Here is a 20,128-nt window from a genome sequence, read left to right as displayed (position 1 = left end):
CCGGGGTAGAGCTCAATTTGCGCCTGTGGTTGCAGGTGGAGGGTGCCAGCACTCATTTTTGTGGATCAGGACTTAAAGTTCATCATTAGGTTTTTCACCGGCGCAAGACAGAAAAACACAAAAGGGAGAAATGAGGAGGAACAGAAAGACAAGAAAATAGTGGCAAAGGGAGAAAGCACAGAAAAAGCAACCTGCAAGAGTGAGCTGAAGAGATATGAAAAGGTGGTAGAAGACAGAAGAATGGGATGTCATCAAGACTAGGCAGCCTTGAGATTCGGTAACCAGGACCCTTGGTGCAAGCTTCCAAGAACAACTTTGGGTCCATGCAATTACTATATTTTTCATTTATGTATTTTAAATATTATTTTAAATACTAAGCACTGGGCTGGTGTACATCGTAGACACTCATAGGCATCTTCTAATAATTTGCAGAGGGGATCTGTCTAATTTTGTCACTTAAAGGTGACGAACAAACTATGCAAATTTCTTAGGCTATGTGTACTTTATATATAATTATTATTTTTAGAAGTAGTATTAATAGATGAGAATTTTTCTTCTTGTTGTTCTTTTTATTTTTATGGGCTTGTACCCATTAAATCATTTTAAATATAGGTCTATCTACTCGCATTCTCCTTTGCGGTGCATGGGTGTTTCACCATGCACAAGTGGTTTGCAGTGGGAACTTGCATCAGGGTGGAGGGGAGCATTACAGTTAAGAATATGGCTCATTACATTGCGATGTATTACATCACATGCTTTTACAACGTGGTCATTACAACGACCGCGTTGTTAGTACGCGATGCATTTACATCACAAGTCATTACAACGACTTGCACGAGGGGACGCTGGATTTAGGAATAGTATTAATTACTATTCCTACTCCAGTTTGCGCAACAGTAGGGAAGGTGTTGTAATTCATTTCCAATACCTCAGCGCCCCCTAGTGCAAGTCCTTGTAATGACTTGCGATGTAAATGCAACGTGTACTAACAACGCAGTCGTTGCAACGACCGAGTTGTAATAGTAGCACGATGTAAGGACAGCGTTGTAAATGCTGTTTCCCCACAGGAATGGCCTCGCCTAGTTTACACAAAGAGTTACTCTGTAGCACTGGTGGAAACGCTGAGCTTTGTGTTGTCCCTTTTCTTTTCATGTGCTTCGCTGATGGTCAACGCACAGAATGATTAAACAGCAGCATGAGGAAGAGCGGCAGCGGAAGGAGCAGGAGGAACTCAGAAAAGCCCAGCTGGAGAAGCAGGCCCAAGAGCGGACTAAGCAGCAGCAGGAGGAGTACCGCAGGAAGATGATGGAAATACAGCGACAGAGGCTGCTAGATGAGAAGGAGCGGGCAGGTAAGGCACAGTGAGCTCGAAGGTTGTTGTGTGTCCATTGGCAGAGCAGACTTAGGATAATGACTCTGGCCTGAACTACCTATCCCTGCCCCCTTTCTAGATACATATTCTTTTGCCTTGTTTGCCTGGCCATACCTCAGTTAGATGCCATGTTCGCCCACTTAATATGTGGATTTGTATCGCTAACAGACTTCCCTCCAAAAACTGCAAATTATCTTGTAGGCAAAGCTTAAATAGTGTTGGATTAGTTCACTCCACTGTCGAAGGTTCTCCAATTAAATGCCTCAACATCACACCTTTACGTCAAAACTGGCCACGTAAAGTACACAAGAATGTCTATGACCCACTTAATCCTCTGAGCATCTGGACATAGACGAACCACAGTTGTCCACATCTCCTGTGTTTCCTTCTGACCCTCCCTGTGGTCCATCAACAGTGAGGCCCTCATTAGAATGGTCACTTAACACTACTGGGGCCTGCACTGGCAGTCACAGCCCCCAGCTACAGGAACAGGGGGATCTGTCCACTCTCAAATGGAGATTTCGGCGGAGAAATTTGTGTTAAAGTTCGGTGGATAATGAGGCATTATCAGGATAATCAGACTAGGGTTCGCCATTTCAGCCAATTATTCCTCATTCCTCGAGGAATTCTCAGGATTCAACCCAGAATTCAAATTACTTCCTCGCACGCGGAGTCAACGGGACTCCAGGGAGTGCGAAACCAGCATGCTCTTTGGGGGACCTCGCCATGAAGCCCCTAGCATTGTAAAGCAGACTTCTTACAGCATTATCACTGCACTAAACATAAATAAAACAAAATGCATTCCTGGCAGTCATTTTCAAGGCTCTTTTTAATATGTTACAATTAGATTTGATACAGATGACAGGGATGAACAAGAGAAGCAAAAATAAAATACTTTTAATGGTTCTTCACTAAGCAAGTATTCAAAGGATGACAGAAACTGTAGGGTCAATCCTTAATTTGCATATTGCTGTGACTATAATCATAAGTCTGTCCCTAACGAGAGAATTACAAAAACACACATTCTCATTTTATGCAAAATCCAGGATTGTTATAAATGATTATAATAATTAAACATTTGCTTCCAAACTGGAGTGTACTTTCAACCAAGGATAGAATATTAAAACACACAACTCATCCTCTTTGTAGAACAAAGGCTACTATACTCATTACTTACTAAGCACAATAAAACTTATAAAGCTACTTGGAACCAATGAAACATAACATTGTGTCCGTCGTCTGTTTCTCTGTCTGTGAATGGAATGGCTGCAGTTAAAAACGAGAATGGCCCTGACATATAGTGAGCACGAGGAAGTGTGCAGCGCCGTAAGGTGCTGCGAATCACTTGTGAACAAGACACACTTGGCACTATACTCGTATCTGTTGAGTGGTAGGTAGTGGCACATAGGAGTAATGCCAACACAATTAGTGTTGCAAAAGAAAAGCCAGTGTAATTTAAAATGTGAGAATTAACTCAACAAGATGTCACCAGTTTACAGATCAAGTGAAGCACTCTTCTAGGGGTAAAATGAAAAAAGAATGAGCAACTTACAGGATATTTAATGTCTCCGACTTGAAAATGAACACATCTGAATGAGCGGGTTTCAGTCTATCCTGGGACCTAAGGTCTTCTATGTGCACAAGCTTTATTGATTGGGCTGTGGTTATGAGATGACGTTTCTAAACCGTATGAATTTGGAAGAATTAAGTTATTTTGAACCATTCTCACTACCACGTGTCACAGAGACGACCCTGGAAACAGGTCACGGATTCAGTGGCGGCTGGTGACATTTGAAAGTGGTGAAGACGTAAAACAATAGCCGAACTGTAATGTTGCGAGTGAGCGTAGCAAGCGAGCCGGAACAACCTTTGGAGGGTTTGGGGAGGTTCTACCCCCGAGAAAATTTTGAAAAAAGAGTGGGCAAATGGTGCATTTTCAAGCAAATTTGAGATAGCAGGAAGGTTAATAAAGCAATTGTGAAACTGTTCTAACAAAGACAGTGACTGGCAAAACTGTCAGTCTAATCGGATGCATATCAGACGTCAGCCTACCACATGCTTTGTCCATCTGTGGCACTTTGTACTATTCTTTCACAAGTGATGGTTTGTACTGAAGGTCACGGTCATATATTTATAGATGCTTTTCATTGAACTAGTTAATTCATACACATTTTATATAAATTAAACAGCGTGAGGCTCAGTATGCATGACTCTTTCAGCTGGTCTTGGATTTTTAGCCATTAGAATTTTGCAAATTGGATCTGTTGAGCCCACATTCAAAATGTTCAAAATTAAACTACAAAACATGGAATTCAGGGGCCCAGGGCTAAAATGCAAGGCTAGCTAAAAGTTCCACAAATGATACCAGGCCATGCGTCAGCTATGCACAGGACAGAGGTGTCTGGTGTCAGTCAAAATATGTATTTAATTTTTTTCCCTTCAAAATAAGCTATTTTTGTACCGTGAAATTTCCAAAAAAGAGTGAGTCCTGGGGAATGCTTTTCACAACCACTGTAGCTGCTAAGTCACTAATGTTGACGTGTACCTAGGCCAAAATGAACTAAAAATCATGCACCAATGTGTGATTATCTGCAGTGCTACATTGGACAAATGGGGAACATTATGTATCACCATATTTACAGGTAGTTGCACACTGATGATTTAATTGGCCACGCATGCAGGAAATTCCACTATTCAAACAAAAAAATCAACCAACACCACAGCACCTCCTTCAAACATCAAAAACCAACAAGCAACGCAATACTGGTACCACCTTCAAATTTAAAAAAACAAGCAGCAAAACAACACTAGCACCACATTAAAAAATCAATCAGCACAACACCGACACCTCCTTCAAACATCAAAAACCAACCAGCAACATAACACCGGTACCATCATCAAATATCAACAAGCATCTGCAATGCAACAGGTCTCGCATTTACGTGAGTTTGAGCTATTGGCATTGTTAATGACAATGCCTTTTACTTATGTTTTGGTTTTTGAAACAAATAAAACGCATTGTTATTTACAAGACCAATAGCTTAAACTTGCGTAAATGCGAGACCTATTGCAATGCAAATGCTTGTTTAGGACTTGTGCCCTGGATGCAGCACATTATCGCACTCGTGTCCTAAAATATTTATAAGAACCATCCGTACCTCTGGGAAAGAAAGCACACTTTAGTGCATAAAAACTGATATGAAAACATAATGATACTGCCTCTGCAGCACCGTGCAGTAGCAGACACCAATTCTACCGTTGTATTTTTTCTGCAATGGCAGACTTCTTACCCTTTGTATAGCTGGTGTGAGAGACTTACAAGCAGATGCCATTTGTTAAAAATGTCTGCTTTAGCTTTATTGCTCGAAGTGCTGGCTAGAGCTGGACTGCAGATACTCTTTTGCAAAATGGCGTGTGACTGTACGAAGCTCTGCACATTGCAGTCTTAGCTGTCACTTTGTTCACAGCATCAGATGTGGCTATTTAAAAATAATGAATCTCGGCAAATCTGAGCATGCGCCTTAATTAGGAGTGCAACATCGTTTACGGTTTACCTGACCTGAGCTCAGCTGAAATGCTTCGCTTTGCACATAAACTGTCCATACTAAGCAGACAAAAAGTTGACTTCTGATTCATTGAATTTTTTACCATCTCATTAAACTGCAGCGTAGGAGAGGATTTCAGAGAGCAGGGATTTCAGAGCGCAGTGCGGGCAAATAAGGAAATGTTACTGGTTCATCTTGGCTTCTCTGCTGCAAGGCTAGTGTTGCGGTGCAGACCACGATTTCTTTTGATCTGTAGAAGCCTTTCTGGGGTGCGGCTGTTTACGGTGAGCCGCTTCCTGCAGTTGTAGGGGCGCACTTGGCTCACTCTGTTGAACCAGAAAGAGAAAAGTACAATTAAAGCTTACAGCAAAAGTAGAAAGATGGGAAAGAGGACGCAGTAGGTCCCACCGTTTCGGGAGCGCTCTATCAAAACTTTATTAATTGACAAACACTTTTAATGGCCACATTCTATCGGGCAGAATTCCTGTGTCTCAAAGCCATTATGGCATGCATAACGTGAAAAGATCGGAGACAGAATTCCAGTGTCTGGAAACCTTTATGGAATGTGCCACATGACAAGTGGTTAGTGGGACGAAGACGAGAGCACCATGCACAAGGGGTTGGGGGCGCGAGATGAAACTGAGTGCAAGTGGGGGAGCGGGATCAGTAAATGACCAAACTGCCTGTTTTCCATGTACGCGATACTCCGCAAACTGGGTCTTTTAAATGCACTGCTCGCGGGCACATTCATGTGCGGGGAGCTGCTATAGCGTGCTGCAAGCAGGCCACTCAGGGACCATCTGAGGGCTCGAGGTTGTGTGCAAAATAACCAGGAAAGGCTGCAGACTGGTTTCTTGGGAGAGAGTTGAAGCAGCAACGGGGCAGGTGGGGGAGCGAGATAAAGGTGGGTGTTTTAGAAGTGGTGATACGAATACTGAGCTCCATACAAACTTGTCGGAGTGCAGGCTGCAAATAAAACAAGGGGGAGTGGGAAGGGGTGCAATGACTCGAACGCTCAGCAGCACTCCATGGAAGCCTGTCGGAACGCAGGCTGCATTGTAATAAAGTAATCACATAAGGTGTCACCAATGTGCGAATGCGGCTTCGTGTTTGTTTGCATTGCGCTTTCACTTTAACAATAGCAATTAAAGTGAAGGTGCGATACAAAAATAAACCTGTTGCTGCCTTTGCCAAAGCCAAATGGAAACAAGACAAGCCCGGCGAAGCGTGGCGCGCGCGCTTGGCGGGGGCGGGGGAGCGGACCCTTTGAAGTACGATGCCAAACGGATTGCATGGCGGCACGATGCACGTGATTGTGCGCATGCTCGCCATGCAATCCGCTTTTGGGAGCACTTTTGGGAGTCCCTTTACTAGAGTCTTGCATAGCGATTGCTATCGCAATAGCTAGGCGAGACCTCAAAATTAACCAACACCCAAACACTCTACTTCTCAGTCAGATATTAAAAAAACGTAATTTAAATACGGCAACCTTCAACACCAAAAACACAAACTAAGCAAACGGTGCAAAGTCACACACTCTTTATCAGTCTCACTCTCACCTCACACCATCCTTTAGCCCAAACTCTAATAATGGCACTCTTATGAACTCTAATAAATGTGTGCTGTAGGCCCCAATAGACCTATATTATACTCCTGTTGTAGAACATGACATAATCATTGGTGAAAAATATAAACAAAAGTGCAAAACGCACCTCAGCAGAAGGAAACAATCGCCAGTACCCTTCGGAGTGTACTAATGCCCCAAGCACACACCCATGCACTAATGCACCCGTGCACCAATGCTCCAAGTACACACCTGTGCAATCATGCTCCACGCACACACCTGTGCACTAACGCTCTAGGCATATACCTGTACACTAATGGTCCAGCCACACCCTATGCATTAATGCTCCAGGAACACACCTGTGCACTAATGTCCCAAGCACACACCCAAGCACTAATCCTCCAAGTAACACACCCATGCTTTGCTCAAACAAGACAGGCATCAAAGTATGAATGCATGTTAAATAGATGTTAAAAACACAGTTTTATGACTTAGTGTTTGATTATTTTCAAAGCCAAAACGTCACCTATAAAAGGACAGGCTGATAGAATACATATTCTAGATATGGGTTCACAGCGGTAGTTTTTGAATAGTCTTGGATGAGGGCACTGTTTATCCCGTGCATTCAGTACATAGCGTGAGTGTGGAGTCGCAGCCGGCATGACGGTTGGGGGGAGGGAGAGTAGCGTGGGTTCGTGGGGTGTGGGGGGAGCGGCCCGGTAATAAAGTAAAATAAAACTTATCTCTAACTTTCTTCTCCGGTTTTTTTGTAGAACGTTCTCTATGTGTAGAGCGTAAATTAAAAAAACATCGGATTATCCTAGCTAATATAAAAATACAAACAGTGCCACATACATCCCAGTGTGTTCCAAAAACGAACTGTGAAGATTACCAAAGTATGTCTAAAAACAGATCAAGTTAGCAGCTGGAGCGAGGGCACACCATTTGTAACTAGTCATTTTACTAATGCATGAAATTCTAAACAAAAAGTGGCATCTGGTAGTTCGGGCGATTATCCCCGTCTATGACTCCAAGAATGAAACGAGCAACAAACCGAGGTCCTAAATTCGGTAAAAAAGCAAACCCTACCAGATTTGACACTGTGGTGTGCACAAGTCCACTGAGTACTAGGGTGTACTACTGTGAAACGTACTGCACTACTTCATGTTACAATACAATGCGGCTGGCACTCACTCAAATGCAAAACCGACTTTAAAGCGCTTCAAAGCTGTATCCCCGCCATAGTAAGTTGGGCGCTGGCAAACTTTGAACTGGAATTTCAGGAGAGATTTTCTTACTGTAAGTTACAAATCCAAATAGAATCTACGCCGCGCGTTATAAAAGAAGTGGTTTACCTCCGAGCAGCCGTTCTCGTGCACTTCGTTCCACCAGTCGCGGCTCGCAATACTCGCTGGAGGGTTTCGCGGGGGGTCTCGCGGGGGTGGGGGCCAGGCAGGGGGTTTAAAAATAAAGTTTAAAAAAACCTTTAACTTACCTGACCGGGCGGGTCCGCGCCGCCTCTGCTGTCTGCTCCTGGGCAGGGGTCCGGTGTGTTGGCGCCTTCAACGTCTTCTACCTCTCAGCCAATCCAGTCGCTGCTCCGGCAGCGCCAGGATTGGTTGAGGGCAGGGATACTCCCTGCCCATTAGGAGACTGGGGGCTGCGCATGAAGCAACCCTCGGTCTCTTAAGGGGAAGACTAGTGCGCATGTTCGGGCTGATCGTAAAAATGATCAGCCCAAAAACGAACATGCGCACTAGCGTGCTGTCACTCAACCCTGAGAGTGCTGCCGCAGCCCCACCCCTTCAGCGTCTGTGTTCTACTTCTGACGCTAATTCCAATCAGGAGTCCTGATTGCTGCAATAAGCATCAGAAGTAGAACGATTTCTGCCGTGGCATTAGTGGGGCAACGCCCCCAATGGACGCACCGCCACTGCATGGATTCCTTATACTCAGATTCAACCTTTAGGTAATGACCATGAGCTCAGTTCAATGAGGTGACTGAGCCTGTATGTTGTGAGGCCAAGTAGTCTGGGGCGCCCTTGCCTCTTCATAGCAGTGCCTTAAATAATAAAGGATGCTGCAGTCACACTCATAAGCCAGCTCTGTCCACTAACACATTAAAGGCAGTGATAAGGCAGCAAGACCACTGTCTACAACCATAGACTGCGAGAGAAAATCGATTGCCGGAACATATTTTAGAATGGTCAATGGATTGCAGCTTTTGTGGTGATGTTGAGGGATTTCATCCATGATTTTATTTGTGGCGGCATCTGGATGTCACGTGTGATGTCCTGTGCAGGGCACAAGTGGCTGTTACTGTTGGTTACGGGCAAATGCCAATGTTTTTAGGTTTCAGATCATTACTGTAATGTCCCTGCAATGGAAGGTTATTAAGAGAGATTTTTATGTTTTTCTGACATGCATCAGTTTGAAGCTAAAACAACTTGGACTGGTGGTGGTTGCTGCAGTGCAGAATTCCGGTGTTTCGAAGCCATTATGGCATGCATAACGTGACAAGATCGGAGACAGAATTCCAGTGTCTGGAAACCTTTATGGAATGTGCCACATGACAAGTGGTGGGAGGGACGAAGACGAGAGCACCATGCACAAGGGGGTGGGGGCGCGAGATGAAACTGAGTGCAAGTGGGGGAGCGAGATCAGTAAATGACCAAACTGCCTGTTTTCCATGTACGCGATACTCCGCAAACTGGGTCTTTTAAATGCACTGCTCGCGGGCACATTCATGTGAGGGGAGCTTCTATAGCGTGCTGCAAGCAGGCCACTCAGGGACCATCTGAGGGCTCGAGATTGTGTGCAAAATAACCAGGAAAGGCTGCAGACTGGTTTCTTGGGAGAGAGTTGAAGCAGCAACGGGGCAGGTGGGGGAGCGAGATAAAGGTGGGTGTTTTAGAAGTGGTGATACGAAAACTGAGCTCCATACAAACTTGTCGGAGTGCAGGCTGCAAATAAAACAAGGGGGAGTGGGAAGGGGTGCAATGACTCGAACGCTCGGCAGCACTCCATGGAAGCCTGTCAGAACGCAAGCTGCATTGTAATAAAGTAATCACATAAGGTGTCACCAATGTGCGAATGCGGCCGCGTGTTTGTTTGCATTGCGCTTTCACTTTAACAATAGCAATTAAAGTGAAAGTGCGATACAAAAATAAACCTGTTGCTGCCTTTGTCAAAGCCAAATGGAAACAAGACAAGCCCGGCGAAGCGTGGCGCGCGCGCTTGGCGGGGGCGGGGGAGCGGACCCTTTGAAGTACGATGCCAAACGGATTGCATGGCGGCACGATGCACGTGATTGTGCGCGTGCTCGCCATGCAATCCGCTTTTGGGAGCACTTTTGGGAGTCCCTTTACTAGAGTCTTGCATAGCGATTGCTATCGCAATAGCTAGGCGAGACCTCAAAATTAACCAACACCCAAACACTCTACTTCTCAGTCAGATATTAAAAAAACGTAATTTAAACACGGCAACCTTCAACACCAAAAACACAAACTAAGCAAACGGTGCAAAGTCACATACTCTTTATCAGTCTCACTCTCACCTCACACCATCCTTTAGCCCAAACTCTAATAATGGCACTCTTATGAACTCTTATAAATGTGTGCTGTAGGCCCCAATAGACCTATATTATACTCCTGTTGTAGAACATGACATAATCATTGGTGAAAAATATAAACAAAAGTGCAAAACGCACCTCAGCAGAAGGAAACAATCGCCAGTACCCTTCGGAGTGTACTAATGCCCCAAGCACACACCCATGCACTAATGCACCCGTGCACCAATGCTCCAAGTACACACCTGTGCAATCATGCTCCACGCACACACCTGTGCACTAACGCTCTAGGCATATACCTGTACACTAATGGTCCAGCCACACCCTATGCATTAATGCTCCAGGAACACACCTGTGCACTAATGTCCCAAGCACACACCCAAGCACTAATCCTCCAAGTAACACACCCATGCTTTGCTCAAACAAGACAGGCATCAAAGTATGAATGCATGTTAAATAGATGTTAAAAACACAGTTTTATGACTTAGTGTTTGATTATTTTCAAAGCCAAAACGTCACCTATAAAAGGACAGGCTGATAGAATACATATTCTAGATATGGGTTCACAGCAGTAGTTTTTGAATAGTCTTGGATGAGGGCACTGTTTATCCCGTGCATTCAGTACATAGCGTGAGTGTGGAGTCGCAGCCGGCATGACGGTTGGGGGGAGGGAGAGTAGCGTGGGTTCGTGGGGGGAGCGGCCCGGTAATAAAATAAAATAAAACTTATCTCTAACTTTCTTCTCCGTGTTTTTTGTAGAACGTTCTCTATGTGTAGAGCGTAAATTAAAAAAACATTGGATTATCCTAGCTAATATGAAAATACAAACAGTGCCACATACATCCCAGTGTGTTCCCAGTGTGTTCCAAAAACAAACTGTAAAGATTACCAAAGTATGTCTAAAAACAGATCAAGTTAGCAGCTGGAGCGAGGGCACACCATTTGTAACTAGTCATTTTACTAATGCATGAAATTCTAAACAAAAAGTGGCATCTGGTAGTTCGGGCGATTATCCGCGTCTATGACTCCAAGAATGAAACGAGCAACAAACCGAGGTCCTAAATTCGGTAAAAAAGCAAACCCTACCAGATTTGACACTGTGGTGTGCACAAGTCCACTGAGTGCTAGGGAGTACTACTGTGAAACTTACTGCACTACTTCATGTTACAATACTATGCGGCTGGCACTCGCTCAAATGCAAAACCGACTTTAAAGCGCTTCAAAGTTGTATCCCCGCCATAGTAAGTTGGGCGCTGGCAAACTTTGAACAGGAAATTCAGGATAGATTTTCTTACTGTAAGTTACAAATCAAAATAGAATCTACGCCGCGTGTTATAAAAGAAGTGGTTTACCTCCGAGCAGCCGTTCTCGTGCACTTCGTTCCACCAGTCGCGGCTCGCAATACTCGCTGGGGGGTTTCTCTGGGGGTCTCGCGGGGGTGGGGGCCAGGCGGGGGGTTTAAAAATAAAGTTTAAAAAAACTTTATCTTACCTGACCGGGCGGGTCCGCGCCGCCTCTGCTGTCTGCTCCTGGGTAGGGGTCCGGTGTGTTGGCGCCTTCAACGTCTTCTGCCTCTCAGCCAATCCAGTCGCTGCTCCAGCAGCGCCAGGATTGGTTGAGGGCAGGGATACTCCCTGCCCATTAGGAGACTGGGGGCTGCGCATGAAGCAACCCTCGGTCTCTTAAGGGGAAGACTAGTGCGCATGTTCGGGCTGATCGTAAAAATTATCAGCCCAAAAACGAACATGCGCACTAGCGTGCTGTCACTCAACCCTGAGAGTGCTGCCGCAGCCCCACCCCCTTCAGCGTCCGTGTTCTACTTCTGACGCTAATTCCAATCAGGAGTCCTGATTGCTGCAATAAGCATCAGAAGTAGATTGATTTCTGCCGTGGCATTAGTGGGGCAACGCCCCCAATGGACGCACCGCCACTGCATGGATTCCTTATACTCAGATTCAACCTTTAGGTAATGACCATGAGCTCAGTTCAATGAGGTGACTGAGCCTGCATGTTGTGAGGCCAAGTAGTCTGGGGCGCCCTCGCCTCTTCATAGCAGTGCCTTAAATAATAAAGGATGCTGCAGTCACACTCACAAGCCAGCTCTGTCCACTAACACATTAAAGGCAGTGATAAGGCAGCAAGACCACTGTCTACAACCATAGACTGCGAGAGAAAATCGATTGCCGGAACATATTTTAGAATGGTCAATAGATTGCAGCTTTTGTGGTGATGTTGAGGGATTTCATCCATGATGTTATTTGTGGCGGCATCTGGATGTCACGTGTGATGTCCTGTGCAGGGCACAAGTGGCTGTTACTGTTGGTTACGGGCAAATGCCAATGTTTTTAGGTTTCAGATCATTACTGTAATGTCTTGCAATGGAAGGTTATTAAGAGAGATTTTTATGTTTTTGTGACATGCATCAGTTTGAAGTTAAAACAACTTGGACTGGTGGTGGTTGCTCTGCAGTGCATGTAAGGACCGTGGAGGTGGCGTAGCTTCTTGCCTGTGGTGGTGAGAGAGAAATCATTCTCCTCGTTTCCATGTTGCAGTTTTTATCCCATCACTTCTGCCTTTAGTTATGGGATGGTTCTGGCATGTGCAGGAGATTTCCTACTTTACTCACCCCATTAAAGACCACAGGGTTCAGCATAGCGTGGATAATGGTGGTGCAAGTTGAGGAACCATTTGCAAAAAATAGGAAAGGCCATTAAATAGTATGGGCTTGCACTGTGCCTGTCTTGTCCTTGAATGTCTGCTTGTGCAACACAGGGTCACATCGACAGGCCTGGGTGTTGTAAGCAGTGAACATAATGATTGTTGTTGCAACTTCTGGTCACGTTGTAGGGATGGTGCCATACTGCCATGCACCAGTTCCTTGTTGATCTCAGTGAGCGACACACTGTATCTGTAGTCACTGTATCTCAGCTCACGTAGGACACTATAATATCATTTCTGTTCAGAGGGCAAACAAGTGGTCACTTGTAGTATTCTATGGAGGTGGTGTCAAAAATCGTTTTAGATACACTAGTGCCAAATAAACGGCGAGGTAGCACAAAAACTGTACACCTCGACTAGGGCTTCAACTTACCTAGAGACAGCTCCAAGGAGCTAATGTCTTAGAAGATGAATCCACTGAACGCTGGCAGTCTCCGGTCACTCATTCAGTTGAACCAGTAACGCGAAGAAGTTATGGCCCATTCCTGAGGCCCATCATAACCCTTAGATTATGCCACTGCACTCAACCTGGAGACAGTAACAAAGTGAGATGAGTGATGTGGAATAGCTTTATGAATAACACCTTTCCAAATTCTTTCCCAAATTTCAGCCAGTCATATATGAGAAACTAAAAACAAGGGGACTGGATTTCAGCTGCCGAGACCATGGATAATCCAGGGTCTCAATTCACTCCTTGTAACTCTTTACTCGCTGCTGTTTAACAAATACTCCAATTCCCTTTCCTCAGAGTTGGAAGAGAAGATGAGGCTGGAGCGTGAACGAGAGTTAGCTGAGGAGCGCCTGCGGCTTCAGGGGATGGCAGAGCACGAACGCCAGGAGTACTACCGCCGGAAGCAGGAGATAGAGGAGCGGGCCCGGCGGGAAGAGGAGGAGCGACAGCAGCGAACTGCCGAGCAACACAGAGTGGTCGTGGTGGAAGCACAGAGACAGGCTCAGCTGTTCGCCAGGTACTGTACCCATGATTTGTGGGAGCTAACCATGCATGGGAGATTTGTTATGTTATGGGGTGTAATAACATATATTGAGGGGGCAAGGGGCAGTTGCTCCATAGCAACACAAGAAGATGCTTCACAGAAAGTGTGGTAAGTGGAAGCAATGCCTTCGAGCAAAAATGGCAGAGGATAAAAACAGCAAAGGAATTAATAAAAACCCTAGGACAGACACAAGGAAGTAATCACAGCATAGAACAAGGGCAGATGGCTAAGCTGAAATCCTCTGTACCATGAAGTATGGCCCCTGAGGCAGTAATGGAGAAGAATTTTGGAGGCAGGTACCCAACCATCATCAGTGCACCAGAGGAGGTGGCAGCCGGGCTCGGGGATGTGAGGGCCCTATTGCACCCCAATTCTAACGACTGAAGTGCAGATTAAAGATAAGCTTGTTGGATTAAATACACCCTAAAAGATGGGGAGGTGGAATTAAAATTAATATGAGAGGATCTTATTATAATGAGCGTTGCAAAATGTAGTTTAGGACAGCAGAGCAACATATATGGAATACTGATCTATCGAGAAAGCTGAGGTTTATAAACAAGTCTGCGTGGAAAGGCTATTAGGGCACACGCAGAATGATTCCGTTGGGAGCGCTGGCCTGTCTGGAAATCTTCTGATTTTCCTATAGAACAAATTCAGGAGCAGCTCTGACAGGAGGTGAGAAGCAAGGTGCAACAAAGATCAGTTCTCTGACTTCTGTCCCATTGTGTTCAATATCTTCACAAGTGCCATTTCACCTGGTCTACAAGGCAAGCTTGCTTTGCCACAACAAAGACTTTATTATTGGGGCTGGCCTGTAAACCCACATCAGCCCTGACCAACATACTCAAACCAGAGATACATTGCATGGTTGGGTCATTGCAATCCACCCTGGTCGCAAAGCAGCCTCCTGGCCTGCAGCCTATGGAGTAAATCCCAGAATGGCCAGTGTGTCCATATTTATCATCTCTACTTGAGGTGGTCCCACACAGTAGTACCACAGCGGTTGTGCAGAACATTGGCATCTAGGTCATACAGACCATCCTCACCACAGCTTGGAATTGGCATGATCCAAGTTGTCTCTCTTACAGCACAACTGCTGCATTCCATCACAACACCACAACACCAGTTCTTCACCTATAACGCACTGAGGCAGTTACGCTACAAAGTTTTGAACTTTTTAAACAAATAAATAAACATCAATCAATCATCTGGGTTTATAAAGCACAACTACTCACCCGTAAGGGTCTCAAGGCGCTGGGGGGAGGACAGGGTGGGGGAACTGCTGGCGTCGTAGGTGAAACACAGAACATTCAACTTAGGGTTCTCACAGAGATCATCCCTAAACCACATTGTTTGAACAGCATTTATTTAGTGAATCGTAAAAGCTGGAGGAATTCAAATTTGATGAAAAGGGGCAGAAAGCCATGCAATAAAAGCACAGCAACTACCAAGGAATAATTCAAAACAAGCAAAAAGCATAGACCATCAACGTTACTCCCAGGGGACAGACTGGCTCAGAGGACTAGCAGATGAAGGTTTCCATTGGCGGTATCCTTAGTAAGAACAGTAGGGCTGGCAAGGTACTTCCTTGGTGAGAACGCAGCACTTTGTAACAACTTGTTGGGCACATCTCAAAGAGGGAGGGTTGTGAAAGGGTTACGCTGATCACTGATCAATGTCTACCTGGATAATGTATGGTCTATGATGTAAAATCTATGTGGCACCCACAAGACCTAAGCATGCACACAGTTGAGTGAGGATAGTATGGGGACTTCTAGAAACATTAAGATCCCTTGAGAATGTATGATATATGAGAGATATTTGCCCGTGGAAAAGAGCCCCAGTTCAGCTCCTGAAGGCTGATAAAAAGATGAGTTGGATAGTTATTATCTGCTGCTAGTTTCATTTCTTTTGATTGCCAAGATTGCACTCAACTCAGGGCATAAACAGGACTAGCACTCTGGTGCACCGGCTCCAAATGTAAAGGTTTGTCAGTCTCTGGACTACCTGAAGCCAGGGCTATTTCAGAAGGGTAGCCACACACAGACTGTTTGCGACCGCTATTCCCCATTAGTGCATTCTCTTTAGTCTCCCCCTTGGCATTGTACTCCTCTTTGTGTTCACAAAAATCTTGGAACCGCATTTTTGAGGTTCACACCAATATCTCAAGCAAAGAGTTGTAGTTACTCCTTGGTTCAAAACTCACACCTTTTGTGCAAAATCGCCAGTGACTCAACTGTCCTTTCTAATCTGCATGTGTTTGTGTTCTAGAGAGTCAGCAGTTCTGGAACGACAGCTGAACTTCCAGCGCGAGCTGCTGAAGGAAGCCATCGGAATGGATCAAAGCCAGGATATTTCTCGACCATGGGTTTTCTCCTATTTCCAGTTGCTGGAAATGCTTAGCCTACAGCCCACTGTGGAAGAGAAGTGACATGCGGCAACAAGGAGTGTACACATAACAGCTGACCTCCACTGATAATGTCAGAAATATGAAGTATGGATCATCTGTTGATCTTCTATTAGACAACCCTAAGCCATCGATGCCTACTGGCCCCGTCATGACCCAAAGAAAGCCCCTCCTCTCAGGTCAAGGAAGTATCCAAAACAGACTCAAATATGGTTAATGACATGCAAGCATGAATGAAATTTAAAGTTACAGCACTTATGTTCCAAAGAACTTCTTTCCATCATTCCCCAGAAGAGATAAGAAAACAGACGCACAAAATAACTCTAGCTCATAAACAGGCACAGTAGTCCTTTCCCAAGTGCCTGTCTCTATGTGGTATTAAAAATAAATATTTTTCCTTGGGTGTCCTTACTGCTACAGTAGGCAGAGGTCATCCATAGAAGGCATGTTACAAAAGAAAAACGCACAGTCTGTAAGAAAGTTAGGGGCATATTTACAAGGGGATATCGGCACTCGAACGTCACGTTTAGCGATGGTCTGGAGGTGATATCCCTTTCTCCTAATTTACAAAGTGTAAACCGTTTCTGTAAATAAGGCCCCTTTTCACGCTTCACTTAGCATGAAAGAGGCGTGCAAGGACTGTTGCAGTGGGTGTTCCTCCTCAACACCCATTGCTTTTTGACACTGTCCCATATTTACACGGCTGAGGCAGCACCAAAAACTATGACTAGGGAATACCTGGTCTCAGATTGGCGATACGAGGAGAAATTATTAATTTGTCCTTGTATTTTTTCTCTTTACATGTGTGCTGCTTTCTGCAGCACATATAGAAAGAGCAAATCACCTTTCAAGATTGTTTAAATGCATGAAGGGGCACCTTCCTGCACATAAACAATCACCCCTGCAGTGCAGGCACCCATCCAACATGGCACAAGGGAGCCTGCACTGGCGCTAGGCAGCTTTATTAGTGCCAGCGCTAGAGGAAACACAGGGGAGCTCTGTATTTTTGTAAATACGGCGCATCCCTGCGTTTTAAAAATGTCAGAGCGCTGCATTACCAATTTTGGCATAACACCGCACTCCAACATTTTGTTGTAAATATCACCCCTGGTATTAGAAATCTTTTAAGCCTGTATAGCCCGGTCGTGTCGCTGGTGCTTCCACATTAATTGCATAGTACTGGAGGTAGCAAACTGTTCGTGATCATTTACTGGAAACAGAAAAATCAATCACTAGAATAATCAGACTGTCCAGGTCAGATTGGAGTTCTGATTTCAATTTAGTGGATAGATCAATAATAAAACAAACATTACTGTGATGTCTGAATTTGTGTAAAAAGAGAGAACTCAGCCCTACACTCAGCAGTGTGGCTTCTCTTGGTAGTAACAACACAACTACTATCCATCACACTCCTACAAGTGTGACAATTCAGACTACTTCAGGCTTCTAACGTGATAAGAATGGCTTGGGCAGCAGGTAACAGTAACTTTAATTTATATTGAATTAATACTTACCTGTTGTTGTTGTCATCTCTATATTTGTCAGATAGCGCCACCTTGTGGTAGACTGTCACAAGCGCCGATGTAGACAATTAAGTGCTGGTGCCGAGCACCATAAACCACCGGCACAAATTATGCACTGGATAAATGTCTGGCGGGTCCGGAGTAATGGTACCATAATTGAATGGTGAATGATCGGTGGCATTATAACTATTGATGCTGGCATGGGTACTGGCACAATGTCGGTCTTCCTGGGACGTGAATACATGTCTGATGTGACATGATTGCTGGTACAGAAATTGTCAACTTAACCATGCTTACTGTCATACTAGCAATTGAAACAGGTCTGACAACTAACACCATACATGTCCATTGAGTCACTGTTACTGGAACAATAGCAGTCTGATGGCATCATGGTTACTGGCAGAATAACTGTCTTGTTCTAGATCGAAGATTGCAGAACACTAACTGCATTCTGAGAGCATGTTTACTACAAAACTACTTGATGGAAACATAATTACTGGCACAATAAATGATTAAAGGGCATGATTAGACTTTCATATTTTCAGTTTATATTTGTTGTGATTCCAGGTGTTTTTTTCAGTGTTTTCAAAAGATTGTAAAAAAAAAAATGGTTATCTTTTTCTCTCTAAAAAAGTCATTTGGATTATGTTTTTCTAGGTCCAGGATGTGCATGTAAGTTTTAATGCAAGACATAAAGGGTTAATAGTGAGCATTTAAAACACCTTTCTTCTGCTGTATTCCTCAGACTAATGACCAGGGTTGACTAAAATAAGTTTTTCTACTTAGGACATGAGATACATAACGTGGGTGTTTGGTGCTCAATGATTCCAAGTCCATTTTGCAATATCATATTCTTTGTCTTGAGAACCTGGGCTAATAAATGTGATATTATAATTAGTGTGTTCTTAACCTATTCCTGATGTACGTGGTCACAGGGGAGAATTCTGCGAAGGAATAATAGGCATACTGGGGCATATGCATCAACCAAACGAATACCGATTCCTTAATAGCGCAAAATAAGGAATCGCCATTAAGGAATCGGTATATGGCATACATCAACAGATTCGGTAAAATTTAGCGATTCCTTAAAAATCACTAAATTTACCAATTTCTCTATAGCGGGGCATGCAAACTCCCATTAGCAAATTGCGAGTTCGGTAATACCGAATTAGCTAATAGCGAGTTCGGTAATACCGAGTTAGCTATTACCGAATCGGTAATAGCGAAATCGCAATTTGCCGCGTCGCTCCGGGAACGTGCAGATGACATCACCAACCAGGAAATACTGCAGCCCCACCCACATAGCCTCGACAGAGGAGCAGACAGGAGCTGGGAAGGAAGACTGCCTGTGCAGAGTGAGGCCACACCGACTCTGCAAATCCAAAGATACACACATCATGGCGCAGGAAGTGCCATCCAGCGCTGAGTCAGCACGCAAGCGAAAGCGGAAATTTTCTGACAGGGAGCTCGAGTACCTTATCGAGGGAGTCTCCAGCAAACACGACCGCCTCTTTGACAAGCTGTCCCTCAAGGTGCCTGAGCAGGAGAAGCGGCGCATATGGCTGCGCATCCGTGAGAGGGTGAATGCAGTTGGCGTCACGACCCGCAGCATCGACGACCTCAAAAAAAGGTGGTACGACCTGCGGAAGCGTGCCAAAGAGAGGATTGCGGAGAGGCTCCGGGAGGCGAGCAGGACTGGAGGCGGAACATCTACAGCACCAACCAACACAGCCCTGGAGGACCTTGTGGAAGGGACGATAGAGCGGAAAGCCGTCGTGGGGGTGACCCAGATGGACACGTCCGGCGCAGCCACAAGTGCCCAAGGTAAGATGCATGCCTGTGCCCACACCCAGCATAGCGTAAATCCATTTCCATGCCCCCAGCACGATCTCAGTGTGTCTGCAGCTCTGGCACAGACAGCTTTACACATGACACTAGTGCATCTTGGGAGTTGTAGTCTAGTCAGCCCAGTGTGCATGTACAGGCGTAAATCCAATGACCCTACACCACATCAGTTGAACATGGATGGAGACTGTTCCTTTAGTGGACCACAGAGGGACAATTATGTGTACAACACTATGTAGTTGTAATTATCCCACTAACCATGCACTGTTTCACACACAGATGCATCACCTGGGGATTCGGACGACAGCGGCCAGCTGATCATCTCGGAAACACCCGTCGAGTCAGACCAGGAGACAGCGTAGGACGCGCATGCATCGCCAACACCTGCCACCCCAACAGCACCACCTCCACCAGCGCCACAAGCTACGGCACCTCCACCAGCGCCACAAGCTACGGCACCAGCACCAGCGCCACAAGCAATGGCACCAGCCAAACAGGCTGCAGCTACTACAGCCACAATAGCGCAGAGGCGCAGGTCCCAAGTTGCGCCCTTGCAGGAGATGGAAACACCCACCTCGCAATTGGCACCCA

The 20,128-nt window shown here is 45.2% G+C and overlaps 1 protein-coding gene across 2 annotated transcripts in view; it reads left to right on the top strand.

Annotated features, from left to right (window-relative positions):
* Positions 1-18,582, top strand: part of KIAA2012 (KIAA2012 ortholog) — a 747,606-nt gene extending 729,024 nt beyond the window's left edge. For both annotated transcript variants that reach the window (XM_085648973.1, XM_085648972.1), the window contains exons 24-26: positions 1,179-1,351; positions 13,516-13,735; positions 16,034-18,582. In XM_085648973.1, the coding sequence (XP_085505099.1) occupies positions 1,179-1,351; positions 13,516-13,735; positions 16,034-16,193 (553 nt within the window). In that variant the 3' untranslated portion in view covers positions 16,194-18,582. The remainder of the gene's footprint in view (positions 1-1,178; positions 1,352-13,515; positions 13,736-16,033) is intronic.
* The last annotated feature ends 1,546 nt before the right edge of the window (positions 18,583-20,128 follow it).

This window comes from Triturus cristatus, chromosome 3_2, assembly GCF_964204655.1.
Source record: "Triturus cristatus chromosome 3_2, aTriCri1.1, whole genome shotgun sequence".
NCBI lineage: Eukaryota > Metazoa > Chordata > Amphibia > Caudata > Salamandridae > Triturus > Triturus cristatus.
The sequence above is the reverse complement of the archived record's forward strand: the minus strand, read 5'-3'. Positions and strand labels throughout refer to the sequence as shown.